Source organism: Molothrus aeneus, chromosome 23 (assembly GCF_037042795.1).
Source record: "Molothrus aeneus isolate 106 chromosome 23, BPBGC_Maene_1.0, whole genome shotgun sequence".
NCBI classification, from domain to species: Eukaryota; Metazoa; Chordata; class Aves; order Passeriformes; family Icteridae; genus Molothrus; species Molothrus aeneus.
Genome location: NC_089668.1, coordinates 487,401 through 504,181, shown reverse-complemented (window position 1 = coordinate 504,181; position 16,781 = coordinate 487,401). Strand labels below are relative to the sequence as shown.

Here is a 16,781-nt window from a genome sequence, read left to right as displayed (position 1 = left end):
GTCCGGCCTGGCGCAGCTCCTGGCGTGGTGGGGTTGTTTTCTGAGCAGCAGAACACTGTTTGCATGAAGTCTCTCATTTTACAGACTCTTGGGGTTAAAAAGCAGCTCCCTCCCAGCAGAGCAGTGACCTTGAGGGTGAGCAAGGACCCAGACTGGGGCAGCTGCCTCTGCCTGTTTGTCTTACAGATCACCTACACCCACCTGCCTTCCCCCTACACCCACCTGCCTGTCTGTACTTTGGCCTTGATAAAAGAGCAGCCTCTGTTTTCATAAAAAAAGCTGAACTCTGCTGGATTTGAAGGTTTTAACCCCAGAATGAGCTACCTGCCCGGTTTGTGGGACAGGGGAGCTGGGAGGGCTGAGCTGCTCTGGGTGTGGATGAGCTTCTTGTTCTCAGCTCTGTGGGTGAACCCCAGGGAAGCTGGGGGGAGTTTTTGGGAGGAAGGAAGGTCAGTGGGAGAATGGGGCCAGCCCTGGTGCCCTGACCCCTGCAGGAGGTGAATGCCCGGGCCATGTTTGTGAACGTGGCTGATCCCAGAGCTGCCCCTGGACTTCGGCCCCTCGGCAGCGGAACAGAAGGTGTTTCACTGCCGGCCTTGTCCTCTGCAAACAGCCCCGGCCACCACTGTCCCCAGCCAGAGCGAGCTGGGAGCACCCTTCTGCTTCCCAAGGCAGCTTCCCCTGGGATAAACCCTGCTGGGTCTGAGCAGCTGCTCAGGGCTTGAGGAATGCAAAGCCCCACCTCAGTCGGAGTCCCTGGAGACCTCGGAGCGTGGCCCTGTCCTGTGCCCATGGCAGGGAAATGCTGGGCAGCACCAGGATCCACACTGTGCACACACCTTGAGTGGCACCTGAGCCCCAGCAGAGCAGGAAGGGCAGTGCTGGACAGGGACAGCTCACCGAGGTCCCTCTGGCTCCCCATACCTGTGCCAGCTCACCTGGAGCAGCCGTTCAGGTGCTGCCACCAGCTGGAGGGCAGAGCCTGGAGCTCCTCACCTGCCCAGGGCAGAGCCCTCAGCTCCTCACCTGCCCAGGGCTCCTCCTCACCTGTAAAAGAAGCAAGGCCTTTGCAGGCACAACAGGCTCTGCTTAGCTTTTATTAATGCATATTGCAGCTCAGAGCATTTGGGAAATATCCCAGACTCCAGGACTGCTTTGGGAAGAGCAGTGGAACAGCAAAAGCCTGAGGAAGGGAACAGGAACAGCGAGTATTGGACGTTACCGTGTTGTTTTAGGAGGAGCCTCAGCTGCTCTGTTACTGCAAGGGCCAGGCTGTGAGGAATTATAGTCCATCCATCTGCTTCCTAATGTCTAAGTCACACTGAAATAAATAATTCAGCAGCTCAGGGTGGGGATGGGCAGAGGAATTTCTTCACCACTCCTGCAGCCATTCCCTGCAGAGCTCCTGAGCTGCCCTCACCTGATGCCAGGGGACCCTGGGCAGGGGCACAGCTCGGGCTGGGCAGGACAGGGATCCCTCTGAGGGCACAGCAAGCACCCACAAAGTGGGAGTGTCTGGAGACTCCTGGCACAACCAAGCCCAATAAAACCAAACAATGTCTTCAGGAAAAGCCAGGTGCTGAGTCAGGTTCCCAGAAGGAAGCACCTGAGTGAGAGAACACCTCCACAGTTGTGTGGCCAGGTAAAGGCTCTCGTGTTTGTGAGGTCTCCACTTGGGCAATGCAGTCAGCTCACTCAGCAGAACACTCAACACATGCTCAGAGCAAAAACCACTCCAGCAAGAGCCAGGACAGCTCCATCCACAGCAAACGACTTCCTGCAGACAAAAACCCCATGGACTCATCTCATGTGTGGATGTGAGCCAGGACACCCAGGCCCAGGCAGCAAACTGGGAAGCTGCTGAACAAACTGGGCTGATAGACCCCACCCAGCTGGTCCGAGGGGTCCAGACACAAAAACATCCCCAGAGACCCTGCCCAGCCGAGAGAAGGCAGCATTTACCTGTTCCTGGCTCTGAAATCCTCCCAGGAAACACATCCTGGTCCTGTGCACCAGCAGGAAGCCCCCAGGGCTCCTGCCCAGCCCCTGCCCAGAGGGTGAGAGAAGGTCAGCGGCCAGGAACAGAGCCCTGCAGGTTATCCTGGGGTTTGCACTGAAATTGGGAAGTGCAGAACTGGTCCTCCAAGTCCCAGGGTCAGAGGCTGGGCCACCCTCCATCCCTGAGCTGATCCTGTGGAGCAAACCCCACATCTGCTGCCATGAGCTGGTGACATCACAGGGACAACCTGGGAATTCTCCCCCCAGGCTCAGCTTTTCCAGAGCTCAGTTCCAGCATCACACCCTGGAAGGCCCAGGTTTCCCTGCAGGACAACAAACACTTCCCCAGAGGCTCCTTCATTTGCATCCAGACACCAGCCTGGCAGTCAGGATCCCCCCGGAGCCACCAAATGGATGAAAATGTCTTTGTGCACCTGGGACTGCAGGAATCAGCCACCCCCTGGGCAACCCCCAGCCCAGGATCCCCAAGCTGATGAGAACAGGAATGTAAAAGCCACAGCACAGCAAAGAGCACAACTTTTACTTTATAAAAAAGACCAAACCAGAACATTTAAGGCCAATGAGTGCAAAAGAATCTCCCATAAGACACCACAGGTGAACCAGCTTCAGGGACCATCGGGTTGACAGTCTTCCTCTCGGTGAGTTTTTTGGGGGGCTTGGGGTTTTTTGGCTAGTTTAACCCCCACATGCTCACTCTTCACACCCAGCCTAGCCACTAAAATGTGTATCTGCTCTGTAGCAGTGACTGCAGCTCTCTGCAAGCCCAGCTCACCCCTTGTCTCCAGCACAGCCCACAGAGCTGTGTCAGTGTGACCCACGTGAACCTCAGCACACAGCTCTGAGGAAACTTGTCCAAATAACAATGTACAAACCCAGGAGAAGCAGAAGCCAAGCAGGTCCCTCAGGACAGGCAGCATTTGGAGGGAGGTGACCTCACACAGCTCCCCTGGGAGTCCCAGCCTGGCCTTGCTTCAAGTCTTTCCCTTGTATAAACTCGATTTCTCATCAACCAACAGCTTTAAACACAAAGCAGGGAGGGGAAGCCAAATCCAAGGCTCAGTCCCTTCCCTTCGTCTTTGAAATATCTCTGTCAGTGCCTCCAGGTGTGGTCTCAGTAATGCCCCTGATTCCTGGAAGCACACTCTGAAAACAGCCAGTGGTTTACAGAAACAGGCTCTAACAGGGACTGGAACCGTCCATTTCAAAGGGTTTTGGCCTTTTAGAGAAGCCTGAGAGCTTGTGAGAGGAATTAAATCCTTCCTCCCTGCCCAAACCTCTGAAGAGCAATCACAAGCTATAAAATAAAGGCACATTTCAACTAAGGCACATTTCAGTTCAATTAAGGCACATTTCAGTCCAACTGAAGCACATTCCAGTCCATCTAAGGCACAAAACCATGGTCCACACCGAAGCCCAGGGCCTATTTGGGCTTCCCTCTCCCCAAAATCCAGTGGATGTGTTTATCCTATGGCTGGTGAATTAAATGAAGCATTTTCTGTTAATGTCCAAGGGCACCCAAAGCTCCAAACAAGTCCCATGGCTTGACATGTTTACTTTGTGATAAACAACCAAGTGGCAACACCACAGATGCAGCTTCCTCCTGCTGCAGCCCTGCAGGTCAGCTGGCACTGAGCCCTGGGGACAGCAGTGCCCATCTCCTGCCTGCAAAGGGAAGGACAAGGTGCTGAGTGCCCACAGGAAAAGGCAGGGGCCAGCAGTGCCTCACAAACCCTCTGCTGATACTCTCAGGAGCCTTTCCTTTCCAGGCAAACCAGGGGATTGGAAGGGATTTTTAGCAGAACAGTCAAAGAGCCCAGTTCTGAACCACAAGAAGTCAGGAGTGAATGGAGTGTTCCCCTCACCTGCCACAATCCTGCTCCAGGCTCTCCCAGAGGAAGCACGCACAGAGGAGTGGGGAGAGCTGCTGGCAGGCAGGCAGTGTGTGCTCCTGGAGTGCAGCAGAGCTGATCCCCATGGTCTGCTCGTGCAGGGGCAGCCCAGCAGCCACCCCAGCCCCCAGCACTGGCCCTGAATCAGGGGATGAGCCAAGAGGCCACAGATTGAATGAACCCCATAAAGCTGAACCTTCTCCTCAGGCAGCAGCAGGTGACACCAAGGCTCAGCAGGGAAAGGCAGATCTGGAAACACCATGGGTGGAAGACTTTGGGTTGGTGGGACCAGTACAGGCACTTTAAATAGAGATTTGGGTCCCTGCAGAGCAGGATCTCAGCCTGCACCTCAACATCAGCACCAGCACAGAGACACCACAGTTATTCCCTATCCAAGTTCACTCAGGCAATGCAGGAAGCAGAACTGTACAACAGGTCCTCAAAGCAGGGAAAGGGCTGAGCCACTGAGGCTGCTGGAGCTAAATGTGATTTACAGGAATCACAGAGGCACAAGTTCTCTGCTACTTCCTTGTCCATCTTCTCCTCCCTGGGCACACATTCCACCTCCAAGTTCATTAGCTCCGCAGTTTGCTTCCTTGATTGTCCATAAAAACCAAAATATCCAGTGAAGTTCAGACAGCAGGAGAATCTGGCTTCAATAAGGATCAGGGAAGACTGGGGAAAAAAAAATTAAACTTGGCACAACACACTCCACATGGAAGGAGGAGGATTGTGACTGCAGCAAAGGCCTGGAATGCCTCCCTGCTGCTCGGGTCCTTTAACAGTACACCTGGAGCAGAGGGGCCCCGGACGAGTCAGTCTCTGTGTCCTGGAAAGAGGAATCTCTGCTGGTTGGAGAGCCTTGGGGAGGAGAGAGAAGAGAACAGACAGTGCCATTAGCCCAGGGGAAGCACAGCAGCCTGGCACTGGGGAAGCAGCTGCCACAAAAGGCTTTGTGTACCATGAGGGAGGAGAAAGCCACACAAAGCCATGGCAGGGAACAGCCCTGCCTGCATTGCAGCCATCTCCCAGGACAGAGCTGCTGTGCAGGAGGAAACTTGTCTTGTAGCCCTGGGCTGCTCTCTGGGAGGATAGAGCTCGGGGCAGCCTTGCCTGCTTCCCTTTTGCACAGTTCCTTTTGTTCCAGTCTCACCCAGCTGTGACCTCTGGCAGTCACACCCCAAATACAGCCCCAAACTTTGTCAGGGTACAGAGAGACTGAAATCTCTCAGGACGGGTCCTGTGCATGGAAAGGGAATGTGCCACACTTGGATTTCCCCCTTTTCAGAAAGATCCACCAACCCAGGGAGGGTCCGAGCTCCATCGCCCCCAAAGCCCAGGAGAACCGAGGGGAGCCTGAGGAGCAGGGTCAGCTCAGGCTGTGTGGAGGGTGAGGACGTGGCCAGGGTGGGCTCAGGGCTCTCCTCTGCAGCCAGGCCCAGCCAGGGTGTGTGTTACCTGCGCTGCTGTGCCGCCTCATGTTCCTGGCCAGCACATCCGCCGGGGTCTCCTCCGAGATCTGCACGGCCAGCTCTGCAATGCAAACCAAGAGGGCCTGAGACAGGGAAGGAGGACGGAAAGGATGACTCAGCACTAAGGATCCTGTCAGGGAGCACCCTCAGGGAACAGCACAGGCACAGTCTGATTCTTCCCATTGCTTCTGCCATCGTCCGGACAGTCTGAGCTGTGTCCTTAAATCCCAGGAGCAGCCTCTCTGCTAATCTGGGAAGCACAACACCCACACTGTTTCCTCTGGGAATTCTGGATATCTCCTTGCTCCCACACTCAGCTTTTCAAGGTTTTTCTACAACAAACTGTTATAGCCTGCTCTGGAGCTCAGACACTTGAGGCTGCTCCCAGAAGGAGGAAGAAGCAGAAGCTCTGGTGCTGTGGAACAGCCCTTCCCTCCTCTTGGCAGGAATATTCACTGTGTGGAGGAGGTCAGGGCTCTGAGGACACACTGTCACAGAGTCTAAGGGTGGCATGAGCCAGGCAGCACATGGGAGAGAGCCAGCTGAGTAAATGGACATCCTCAGGCATGAGCAGCTCGTCTGGTCCTACTAGTTCAGTTTGACTCACTGTTTTTCTGCCTCCCTCAGATGAGCACAGGCAGAAGCAGCAGCAGCAGCACCAACCCAGCTATTGCTCAGCACAAACCTCATGGGCAGGGGAAAGACAGGCTCAAGAAAGCCACAGCACAGGGAGGAGGGTGAGAAGCAGAGCTCTGCACTCACACACCCCAGCACAAGGTGCCCACTGGGTACAGAGCAGCCTCCAGCCCCGCTCCTGCGCCACAGCTCGGTGGCTTTGCTGGCACAGCCCCCCTGCAGCACCCAGGGACCCCCGGCACCCCCCGTACCGTCCTGGCTGATGACCATGGACTCCAGCATGGTCTCGTTGCCGCTGTCGGGCGCGGTGCCGCGGCCGGACGGGTCCTGGTGGCCCTGGCTGGCCGGGCTGCAGATGTGGGGCCGCACGCGGCTCTTGCGGGTGCTGATGCGGATGATGCCCCGCACCAGCCGGCACTCGGCGTCCTGCTCGTCCAGGTTGTAGTCCTGAGTGATGCTGTTGATGAGGTCCGAGATCTTGTTGGTCTTCTCCAGGAAGACGGTGTCCGAGGTGCACTTGGCCAGCTCGTCAATCTGGTGGACGCTGAAGAGCTCCGTGAGCTTCTTGAAGATCAGGACGTCGATCTGCCTGCTGGACATGGAGCCGTTCAGCTCGCTGATGTCCACATCGGACTCGTGGAAGGAATAATATTCCTCTGAGCTCCGGTGGCTGCTGGGGAGCGCTGGCTTTTCTATGCTGTTCCTGAAGGGCTTCTCCAGCAGCTCCTTGCAGCAGGAATCAGATTCCACGTGGTGGTTGGTGTTCCTGTTTGGATAGACAGGGATGCCCTTCAGCTTCACGTCTGGGTAACTGAAACTGCTGCCCATGATGGACTTCTTGATCTGGTTCCCGTTCTTCTCAGCAGGAGAGGTGTTGGTAGGACTGTTTGGCAGCCGCCCATTGTAGTCTCCATTCTTCCCATCATCTGTGGAGGTCTCAGCGGGCCCTGGGTAGGGAACGCAGACACTGCAGTCCTGGAAGCAGCCCCCACATGTCACTATGCAACAGAAAACAGCCTTGTACGTGTTCCAGGCCTGAGACAGGGAGGAGCAGCAGAAGCCCTGGTTTTGGGGAGCCTCTGCTGTCCCAGAGATGAAGGTGATGGTCTCCGCCTCCCGGCCGTTGGGGTCCTTGAGCTCGGCCTTGCGCCCTTTCCTGTCCCGCATCTGCTGCGCTCGGCCACAGCTCGCTTTGATCTCGGAGCCACTGAGCACCTCCAGGCTGACATCCGTGTCCCTGCTGTCCCTGGAGTCCCTGGCTGCCCGGGCCCGCAGGGGCACGGCCTCCGGGCAGGGCTGCTCCCTCTGCCGGGCGCTGCTCAGCTCGGGGGGCAGGCGGCTCCTCCGGCCCAGCATGGCTCGGCACTCGGGCACCTGCAGGACACGGGGGGAAATCAGAGCAACCCAGCACCACCAGCCAACCTCAGCGAGCTGTCCGTCAGCACAGAGGGATCTGACAGCCAGAGGTTCCCAAAGCCAACGATTTACAGGAATATTTTGTGTCAGGACTCACGCTGCTCTCACTCAGGGCCCGCGTTCCAGGGCTCTCCCACCACCTAAGCCTTGCTGCTTCCTTTGGGTCAATGCTCTCCTCAGAAGAGAGATGCTTTAAAAGGGCTATTTTCAGACATCAAAATCCCTGTAACCTTCAGAAGAGTTTCCTCCACGCAGCTGGAAGAGGAGTCGGCTCCAGAGCAATGAAGGAGCAGCACAGCTGGAGGTGGAGCCACTGACAGGCTCCAAAGGGAAAGTATCTTTTTTTAAACAACTTCCCTTTGTCTTGCATTCCTCAGGATTAGGCTGGGCCCTGACAGCACTTATCCATTTCAAAACACATCGTGCCCAGGAGGAGATGACAAGCAATCCATCATTATGCAAGCTGCCAATTCCAACTCCACGTTATTTGCTGCTATTTCAATTTAGAGGATTTAGCAATGACAGCATTACCAACACTAATGATTTTTGCCAGTCATGCTAAGGTCGGGCGATGTCAAAGACTTCCCTATGAAAACCCAACGTCTTCATCTGGATTAAGGAAAAGACCTTGTCAACAAGTTGGTCTCTATTAAAGGTCTCAAATCACCCCTCATGGGAACAAAACCTTTACAAACCCTACAGAAACAAAAGCTCCAGAGCAGACCGTGCTCAGCTGTGCCAGCACAGCTCCTGCAGGTCTGCAGGCAGGAGGAACTGTTTTTACAGTGAGCCTGTCACGTTCTCTCTGCACAGAGCCAACCTTCACACTCTGGCACGTTCATTCTCCCTGGTTTTAATCTTTTTATTATTAAAGCTCAGCACGGGGCGATGTGAGGAAAGTCAGGTCAGGGCTGTCACTCTCCACTTCTGCTGTGCCTTTATCCCAGGCTGTGGTGGGTCCTGGAATTCTCCATGGTTTCCAGGCTTCTTGGCTAATGCTGCTTGCACCTCCAAGAGATCCTTTCAAACACTAATTAGAGTAATTAATAAGCAGTGAGAGCCCAGCCATAGTGTAAGTGTTGTAGGGCTGTCCTTGTTGTTTTACTGTAGACTTTCTATAGGGCACCTCAAGCATGAATAAATAAATCTGTCAGACCTTGTTAGAGCACTGCCTCTTTCTCCCTGGTTTTTAAACCCAGAGTCACATTTTCCCCACAAAGAAACAGGCCCAGACTAAAAGCCAGGCAGTTACAGCACACCACTGCTTTCCAGGAATATTTTGGCTCTGTTACCCTGTGAAAATTCATCCCAGGAGCTCCCTTTGCACATTCCTGGGCAATATGCAAAATAAAAAGCCCCAGATGCTCCAATTTCAGTGCCGAGCAGGCAGAGCTCCCTCACCTCAGCATCACTGCAGAGTTTTGATTGCTTTCACTTCAGAACAAGTCAGGAGTTATTCCCCTCAACTTCCTCATTTCTGTAATGCAGTTCAGAATTTAAAAACAGACTGAAAAAAACATGAAGTGAAATGAAAACATCTAGCTGAACTGGGAACTGCTCACTGGGATGTTTCTTCTCATTCCAAGGCCTCAATGAGAGACCCAACATCTGCATTGCACAGCAACACTCCTTTATGTAACAACAGACAATATTCTGAGATTTCAGAGCATCTGGGACAGAGACAGGAGCATTATCTCAGCTCTAAGGAGGAGACCTGCAGGCACAGGTGTCAGAGACAGCTGTGGGCTCACCCATTCCCATCACAGCCCACACCTCTGGGACCGCTGGACCACTGGAAAAGTTCCTGAGGAGCACAGACAGGACACAGCTCCAGCAGCTCCCCCAGCACAGGAACGGGCTGGACCAAAACCCCCAGCCACAAATAAATGCTCAGACCACAATCCACATCCAAGTGTTACTCACACGATGGCTGGGAGCTTCCTCTGCTCTCACACAGGCACTGGGAGTGACTGCAGGTCCCTCTAGAGAGCCTCAGCATCTGCTCCAGAGGAGCCAGGAAGGGTCCACAGGGGGTTTGCAGCACTCAGAGTTAGCCAGGGTCTAAGATCTTCATTGTTCAGAGGGAGGGATTTCCCTGGAAAGTTTTAAAAAAGCTCAGTTAAGTTGTGAATCTCCTGAACAATGTCACATCCATCTGACAATAACCATGCTGCCAGTGTTGCTAAATTCAGGAGACAGGATTCACACACTGATGCAGCTTCTCTGAACTCTGTGGAAGCATCCACAGCTGGGAAATGTCCTAAGGAGCCTTGCCAGGAGCTGGAAGTCACCTGTTAAGCTCCGGCTCTGCACTGCTCTGCTGGCAGCAGGAGGGATGGAGATGCTGACCCAGGGTAAATGTGGATGCAGCATCGTCCCTGTGCATCCCTGGGGACCCAGCATCCCTCTGGCAGCTCTCTGGGATATCAACAACCTGCCCGAGGAACTGCCTCGTGCCAAACCCTCCCCGGTGCCCCTGGCCCAAAACACCCACCCCGTTCCAGCTGACAGCCAGGGCTCCACCACGGGGCAGGCAAACAACGTTTGACCCTTTTCCCTCCCAAACGAAAGGGAAGGAAAAGGGGAGACCCACCTGGGCACCATAGGGAGCTCCCTCTGCCTACCTTGGCCCCCAGCATGAGCTCCAGGCGGGGGATTTTGGGGAGAGGAGACGCCGGCAGCAGGAGCAGCAGGAGCAGCAGGAGCAGCAGGAAGAGCCCCATCGCCGCCTGCCCTGCTCTGCACCGGCTCCCAGCGCGCCCCCCGCTCCGTTTTCCAGCCCTGGGAATCAGAGCCGGTCCCAAACCCCTGGGAGAGCTCCGACCGCCCCCAGCCTCCCCAGGGCCAGCGGGAGGGGACAGCGGGAGCGGCCGGTGGCGGTGGGGGCTGCCCGCACCGGGGCTCCCTGCGCCGGGGGCAGCCCGGGGGCCGAGGGGAACCCGGTGTGGGGTGACGGGGGAACCCTCCCTCCCTGCCTCCCTCCTTCCCTGCCTGCCTCTCTCCCTGCCTGCCTCTCTCCCTGCCGGTCGCGGCCTGCGGCTACCCCCGGGCCGGGCCGGGAAGCGCCGGGCGGCGGCGGCGGGGTCGGGCCGGGCCCGGGGCTGATGCCGGGGCTGGGGCCCGGTTTGTGCCCGGGGCCGGGCTGGGGTCGGGGCCGGGCCGGGGTCGGGGCCGTGCGGGGCCGGGCCGGGCCGGGTCTCGTTACCTGCGAGCCGGGAGCGCGTCCGGCCCCGCCTCACCTGGGCCAGGTGCGCCACGTGACCCGGACGGGCCGCGCCGAGGGACAGCAGAGCGCGGCGGGCGAAGCTGCTCCGGGGTCGGGCACGAACCCAAGCAAACCGGGAACAAAGCCGGTACAAAGCCGGGCATAAATCCGGTGTAAATTCGGGTAACAAACCCGGCAAAAGACCGGGCACAAACCCGGCACAAACCCCACTACAAACCTGGGTACAAACCCCGGCACAAACCCAGGTACAAACCCAGGTACAAACCTGGCACAAACCCCAGTACAAACCCCGGCCCCAAAGGTGCGTGCCCCAAAGCCCTCCGGTGCCGGGGATCCCTGCCGGCCCGATCGCCTCCCCGAGTGTTCCCACCCCCGAGGATCCCTGTCCCGAGGTGTCCCTATCCCAAAGAGCTGGTGATTCACTCCTGGGGTCGGATCCTGCCCCGCAGGTTCGGAGGGCAGCAGGCAGGGAGCCCAGTGGAATGGCAGCGGGGCACTGAGTCTGCTGCTGGATTCCAAAAGGATGGTGGGACAGGGAGCTGGGTCAGCCCAGGAGTCTTGGGGCTTAAACCTGAAATCCTGATGCACGATTCCTTCCCTAAACCTGCCAGGATGAAAGAGCAGCGCCCGAGTCCCTCCTGCCCTGGTAACTGGGACACCCAGGAAAAAAAACTGGGGAGCGGCTGAGAGGGAGGGCACCGACGTTAATTATTGCTGCCTGTAACGAGGCTTGGCTTTTCTGGAGCACATCCCAGCGCGGGGCTCTGCGGGGACTGGAGATGAGGCCGCTGCTCATCCCTCGGCTCCGTCCTCCTGCATCCCTAATCCCCGTGTCCCGGGGCAATGCCGGGGGCTGCGCTGGCTGCAGGACGCAGGGCGGGGTCGTGTCCTGGTGTCTGTCCCGGTGTCCGTCCCAGTGTCCCATCCTAGTGTCCCGTTCTGGTGTCTGTCCCGGTGTCCTGTCCCGCTGTCCCGTCCCCGTGTCCCTTCCTGCTGTCCCGTCTCGGTGTCCCATCCCGGTGTCCCATCCCAGTGCCTCGGCAGAGCAGCGCTGTCAGGGAAGGGAGAACGAAGGGAGAACAAAGCTCCCACCGGGTTTTTGTATCACCGAGGTTTATTCTGAGCGTTGCTAATTGCAGCCTCCTCGGCTAAATGATTAATAGCTCACCAGCCCGAGCAGGAATCCTGCAGTGCCGGAGGGGTTTGGGGACTCGGGCTGTGCCTGGCCTCAGGGCAGGGACATTTCTTGTCTTTTTCTGCGATTTGCCTTTCCCGGCCCCTGTCTGCTCGCTGCTGGGATGCGCTGGGCCAGCCTGGAGACACAAAGGCTGCTCTGGGGGCTCAGCCTCACTGCCCGGTGTCCCCAGCTCACCTCCTGGACCTCATGTCCAGGCACAGTTGCTGCCCCTTTCCGAGTCCTTCTCTCACCCTGGAGCAGGGCCTGGAGCTGGGAAGGCGTCAAGCAGCGCAGACGTGGGGGGTGGCCCAAAAAAGCGATTATTTCTGAGCAGGCAGTGACGGAGCAGGCGCCTCCTGAGCTCCCTCCAACCTCTGCCATTCCAGGGTTTCATTCTGGGGAATGGGGGAAGCTCAGGGCAGGACCCACCCCGGCCCTTTCCCCTCTTGGGGGGACCCTTGAGGGTCCAGTTCCACCAGATCAGAGAAAAAAAAATGAGAGAGGAGGATGCTCTCTTGGTTTTAATTCCTGCGTGTCCCCACAGTTTTTTGGGCACCCCTCAACTTCCACACCCCATTTCGAGCAGCATTTCTATCGGATAGATGAAGGCTCAGCCCAGCCTCCGGCTTCCCCCCAGCCCGGAGAGCTGGATGGGGCAGGATCCGACCCCTGAGGAGCTCGGGGGGCGCTGGGGCCGTGCTCCGAGGCGGGCGGGGGATGTGGCGGCAGCCGGGGGTTGGGATGGGACGGGATGGGGTGGGATGGGATGGGACGGGCCGGCCGCGGGGGCCGAGCAGTGACGCAGCAGCAGCCGCTGACGCTGCTCCGGTGCCTGGCAGACGTGTGGCAGCCTGGCAGGAGCAGGAGTGTGATGCAAAGCACAAGAGATGGGGGTTTTATTCCTCCTAAGGTAAAGAAAGCAAAAATGTCACCAGCCCCGTGGGCGACATCCACTGAAGGCCTGGATGTGGTTCTGCCTGAAACAGATTTAGGCTCGGTTTTGTTTTTGGCTTAGGCTTTTATTCCAGTCTGGGGGTGGGATGAAACCTTGACACCTGGTTTCTGTCATCTCTGCTGCTCCGATGTGAGACCCACGCAGCTACACGCAGATGCAGCCGCCGCGGATGACATTCCAACAGGAGGAACCCCAAAATCCAGGCTCTGGGGGGAGCAGCGTGGCAGTGGCACCTCCTGCTGCAGCCCCCTGCCCCGCCAGCCCACTCCCAGCTTTATTAACACCGTGTAAACGACGATGACGGTGGCAGCGACCTTGCTGTGACAGCCGCACATCCAAGGACGCCCCGGTGCCCGGGACAGCCCGGCCCAGCCCTTCCCAGAGCCCCACTGCCCCCGCGGTGCCCTTCTCAGCGCTCCCACCGGCCCCAGCTCCGCATTTCCCTCCAAGGGAGGGCACTTTTCCAGCTCCGGTAACGCCCCCGGCCCGGTGCCGTACCGAGCTGTACCGAGCCCGGTGCCCGGGACTGGTACCGAGCCCAGACCCCTGACGGTGCCATACCGGGCCAGGGCTGTACCGTACCGAGCCCGGGACCCATCAATGCCGGCACCGGTGCCGCGCCGAGCCCGGTGTAGCACCGAGTCCATAGCGGTCCGGTACCGGTACCGGTGCCGCGCCGAGCCCGGGGCCCATCGATGCCGGCACCGGTGCCGTACCGAGCCCGGTGTAGCACCGAGCCCATAGCGATCCCGCCCCGGAGCCGCGCCGAGCCCGGTGCCGGAGCAGCGCCTGCCGGTACCGAGCCCGGGGCTGCGCCGTGCCGGTCCGGGCTCGCGTGTCCCCCACCCCCTTCCCCCGTGCCGGTGCGGAGCCCGTGCCGGAGCCGCCCCCGCCGGGGCCGAGCCGCCGCCGCCGGCGCCGCCCCCGGGCTATATATCCCCGCCGCATCCTCCGCCGCCGCTCCCGCTCCCATGGCTGCAGCGGCGGCGGTACCGGCATCTCCGAGCCCCTCCGGCGGCGACGCGCAGCGCCCGTCCCGCGGCGGCCCCGGCGGCGGCGGCGGCAGCGACGGCAAGAGCGGCGGCCCGGGCGCGGTGGAGCTGGCGGCGGCGCGGCGGCGGCTGGTGGCGGCCGAGGGGCGGCGGCGGGCGGCGGCCGAGCTGGAGGGGCGGGTGCGGCAGGTGCACTGCGCGCTGCTGCACGCCGAGCTGCGCCTGGCCGCCCGCGCCGAGACCCTGGGCCGCCTCGGGGCCGGCGTGGCCCAGGCGCAGCTCGCCCTGGCCGCGCAGAGCCAGCGGCTGCAGAAGGGGCTGCGCCGCCGCCCGCGGCCCCGGCCCGGAGCGCTGCTCGCCGCCGCCCGCGCCCTCCGCAGCTGCGTGCCCTGGGCCCCCGCACGGAGCCGCGGGGCCGCCGCCGGCACCCCCGTGCGCCGCCTGCCCGCCGCCAGCCGCGGCTCCGCGTAGCGCGGCCCAGGGGCTGCGGGGCGGCCGGGGGGCGGCGGGACCCGGGGGGTCGGTGGGTGGGGACACGGGGGGCTCTGGAAGTGGGGGACGCCTTGGTGGGTGTGGGGGACCCCGCAGGATCTGGGGGAGCCCGTGGTGGGGGGGATCCGGTCCTTCTTTTGGGAAGGGTAAATGGTGGGGACGTGGGAGGTTTGGGGAGCTAGGGGGGTTTGGGGTGGTTGACGGGGTTTGATCCGTGGGGAGCCAGGGGGTTTGGGGGCTCTGAAAGTGGAGGGACACCTTGTTGGGCTCACTGGGGGAACTGTGGGAGCCAGGGCTGTGGGGGGGTCCAGTAGGGGCTGGGGTCCTTCAGGGAGTCCTGGGGAATCTGGTGGGCTTGGGAGACCTGGGGTGGGGGCTCCTTGGTGAGTGTGAGGGGCCTCGGGGACCCTGCAGGATCTGGGGGACCCACCTGGTGTGAGGCAACCCAGTGGGGTCTGGGGTCCTTCAGAGGAGTCTGATGGGTTTGGAACTGGTGGGTTTGGGGGGGTTACAGTTGAATTCTGCAGAGTGTGAAGGGTCCAGGGGACCCTGTGGGGTGGGGGAACCCAGCAGGGTCGGGGGAATCCGATGGGCTGGAACCCAATGGATTTGGGGGTCCCAGAGGGATCCTGCAGGGTGGGGGAGGTCTGAGAGGTCCACTGGGATGGGACCCAGGGGCTGGAAGGGCTTAAGCATCCTTGAGGGTGCCAGGGAGATCCTGCAGGGTCCTGGGGACTCTGTGGGGTGGGGGTACCCAGCAGGGTCTGGGGACCCCAACAGTGGCCCAAGGGGTCTGATGGGGGGAGACTCTGGGGTATTTGGGGTTCCATAGGGGACCTTGTGGTATTAGGGCACTCCAGGGGACCCAGCAGGGTCTGGGGACCTTGGGGTGCCCTGAGGGGTTTGGTGGGGAGAGCACCCCTGAGGGCTGTGGTGCTCGAAGGACCCTGCAGGGTCAGGGTCTGGGGTGTGCAGTGGGGGGACAGACGGGGGGCACACAATGAGGCTGGGGGACCCAGCAGGTTCTGGGAACCTCCCTGGGACCGGGAGAGCCCTCAGAGTCTGGGATCCCTGGAGGATCTTGCCAGGTTTGGGGGTGTTCATAGAGGAATCTGCTGCCAGCACCCCCAGCCCGGTCTGGGCCGCCTCTCCCCTGAAGGCAGCAGGTTCTGGGGCAGGGCCCCTTCCCCGCCTGAGCCCCGCGGCCCCCGGGAGGGGACCCCAGCCCTTGGGACACTGCTGGGACTGTGACTCCCACGGGGCAGCCCTGGCGTGGCCCCTGCGAGCCTCGGCGGAGAGCGGAGCGGGCTCGGGGCCACCGCACCCGCAGCACCCCGGGCAGCGCTCGGGCTCCAGCCCGGACGGGACAGAGCGGGACGGGAGCGGGGCTCGGGCTCCGCTGGCACCGTCCAGCCCAGCGAGCGAGTCTGGGACTGCTCCATGACCGACCAAACCACGCGGGGACACTGAAGGCTCCCGGGGCTTCCAGCAGCGTCCTTGGGGACACCCAATGCCACCCGGGGGCTGAGCCGGTCGCTGCGGGCTGGCAGGAAGGCACGAGGCGGAGATGGGCTCGGGACGAAGGATCCCGGTCCGGGACGAAGGATCTGTGTCCGGGACGAAGGACTTCTCTCTGGGATGAAGGATCTCTGTCCGGGATGAAGGATCTCTGTCCGGGATGAAGGATCTCTGTCCGGGATGAAGGATCTCTGTCCGGGATGAAGGATCTCTGTCCGGGATGAAGGATCTCTGTCCGGGATGAAGGATCTCTGTCTGAGATGAAGGATCTCTGTCTGGGATGAAGGATCTCTGTCCGGGATGAAGGATCTCTGTCTGGGATGAAGGATTCTCTCTGGGATGAAGGATCTCCCCCGGGATGAAGGATCTCCCCCGAGATGAAGGATCTCTCTCCGGACTGAAAGCCTGTGCAGGGCCCTGGTGCCGCTGTCCCCGCCGCTGTCCCACAGCCCTGAGCCGGCCTCAGGACGGACGCTCGGTCCGGATGGGATCAGCCCGCTCCCGTCGGGAATTGCGGAGGCTCGGCTGGCCCCGCTCCTCCTCCTCCTCCTCCGCGCCCCGCCGCCCCCGGTGACCGTCCCGCACCGAGCCAGCAGCTCCGCTCCGCCGCTCCGAGCTTCCGCAGTGGCGCTCCCCAGCAGCTGCATGAACCCCCCGGAAAACCTAAGTCCCTCCGCTATTTATTTATTTAAATCTAAAATACCAAAACCTTGGGTTTGGGCTGGGGTGGGGGCATTTCACTGACCTCCAGCTATTTATTTAAATCTAAAATACCAAAACACTGGGTTTGGGCTGGGGTGGTGGGGGGAAGAGTTCACTAACCCCCTGCTATTTAATTAATTAATTAATTAATTAAATTTTAAAATTCAAACCCCGGGTTTGGGCTGGGGGTGGGGGCATTTCACTGACCTCCAGCTATTTATTTATTTATTTATTTATTTAAATTTAGAACCCAGGTTTGGGCTGGGGTGGGGGGGTTTCACTGACGC

At 59.7% G+C, this 16,781-nt stretch overlaps 2 protein-coding genes across 2 annotated transcripts; one reads left to right on the top strand and one right to left on the bottom strand.

Annotated features, from left to right (window-relative positions):
- Positions 1-2,522: 2,522 nt before the first annotated feature.
- On the bottom strand, positions 2,523-9,447 carry KDF1 (keratinocyte differentiation factor 1). The gene is made up of 4 exons (XM_066564872.1): positions 9,356-9,447; positions 6,268-7,390; positions 5,367-5,441; positions 2,523-4,769 (listed from the first exon to the last, which is right to left on the bottom strand). The coding sequence occupies exons 2-4, from the start codon at positions 7,370-7,372 to the stop codon at positions 4,687-4,689; spliced, it is 1,263 nt and encodes a 420-aa protein (XP_066420969.1). The 5' UTR covers positions 7,373-7,390; positions 9,356-9,447; the 3' UTR covers positions 2,523-4,686.
- A 4,038-nt stretch (positions 9,448-13,485) lies between these two features.
- On the top strand, positions 13,486-14,253 carry TRNP1 (TMF1 regulated nuclear protein 1). Its single transcript, XM_066564605.1, has one exon. The coding sequence runs from the start codon at positions 13,486-13,488 to the stop codon at positions 14,251-14,253; it is 768 nt and encodes a 255-aa protein (XP_066420702.1).
- The last annotated feature ends 2,528 nt before the right edge of the window (positions 14,254-16,781 follow it).

Coding starts and splice junctions, on each gene's coding strand:
- KDF1 (XM_066564872.1), bottom strand. CDS start 7,372: ATGCTGGGCCGGAGGAGCCGCCTGCCCCCCGAGCTGAGCAGCGCCCGG. Junction 5,442..6,267: donor CATGGTCATCAGCCAGGACG/GTACGGGGGGTG, acceptor TTTGCATTGCAG/AGCTGGCCGTGCAGATCTCG. Junction 4,770..5,366: donor GAGGCGGCACAGCAGCGCAG/GTAACACACACC, acceptor CTCCTCCCCAAG/GCTCTCCAACCAGCAGAGAT.
- TRNP1 (XM_066564605.1), top strand. CDS start 13,486: ATGCCGGCACCGGTGCCGTACCGAGCCCGGTGTAGCACCGAGCCCATA.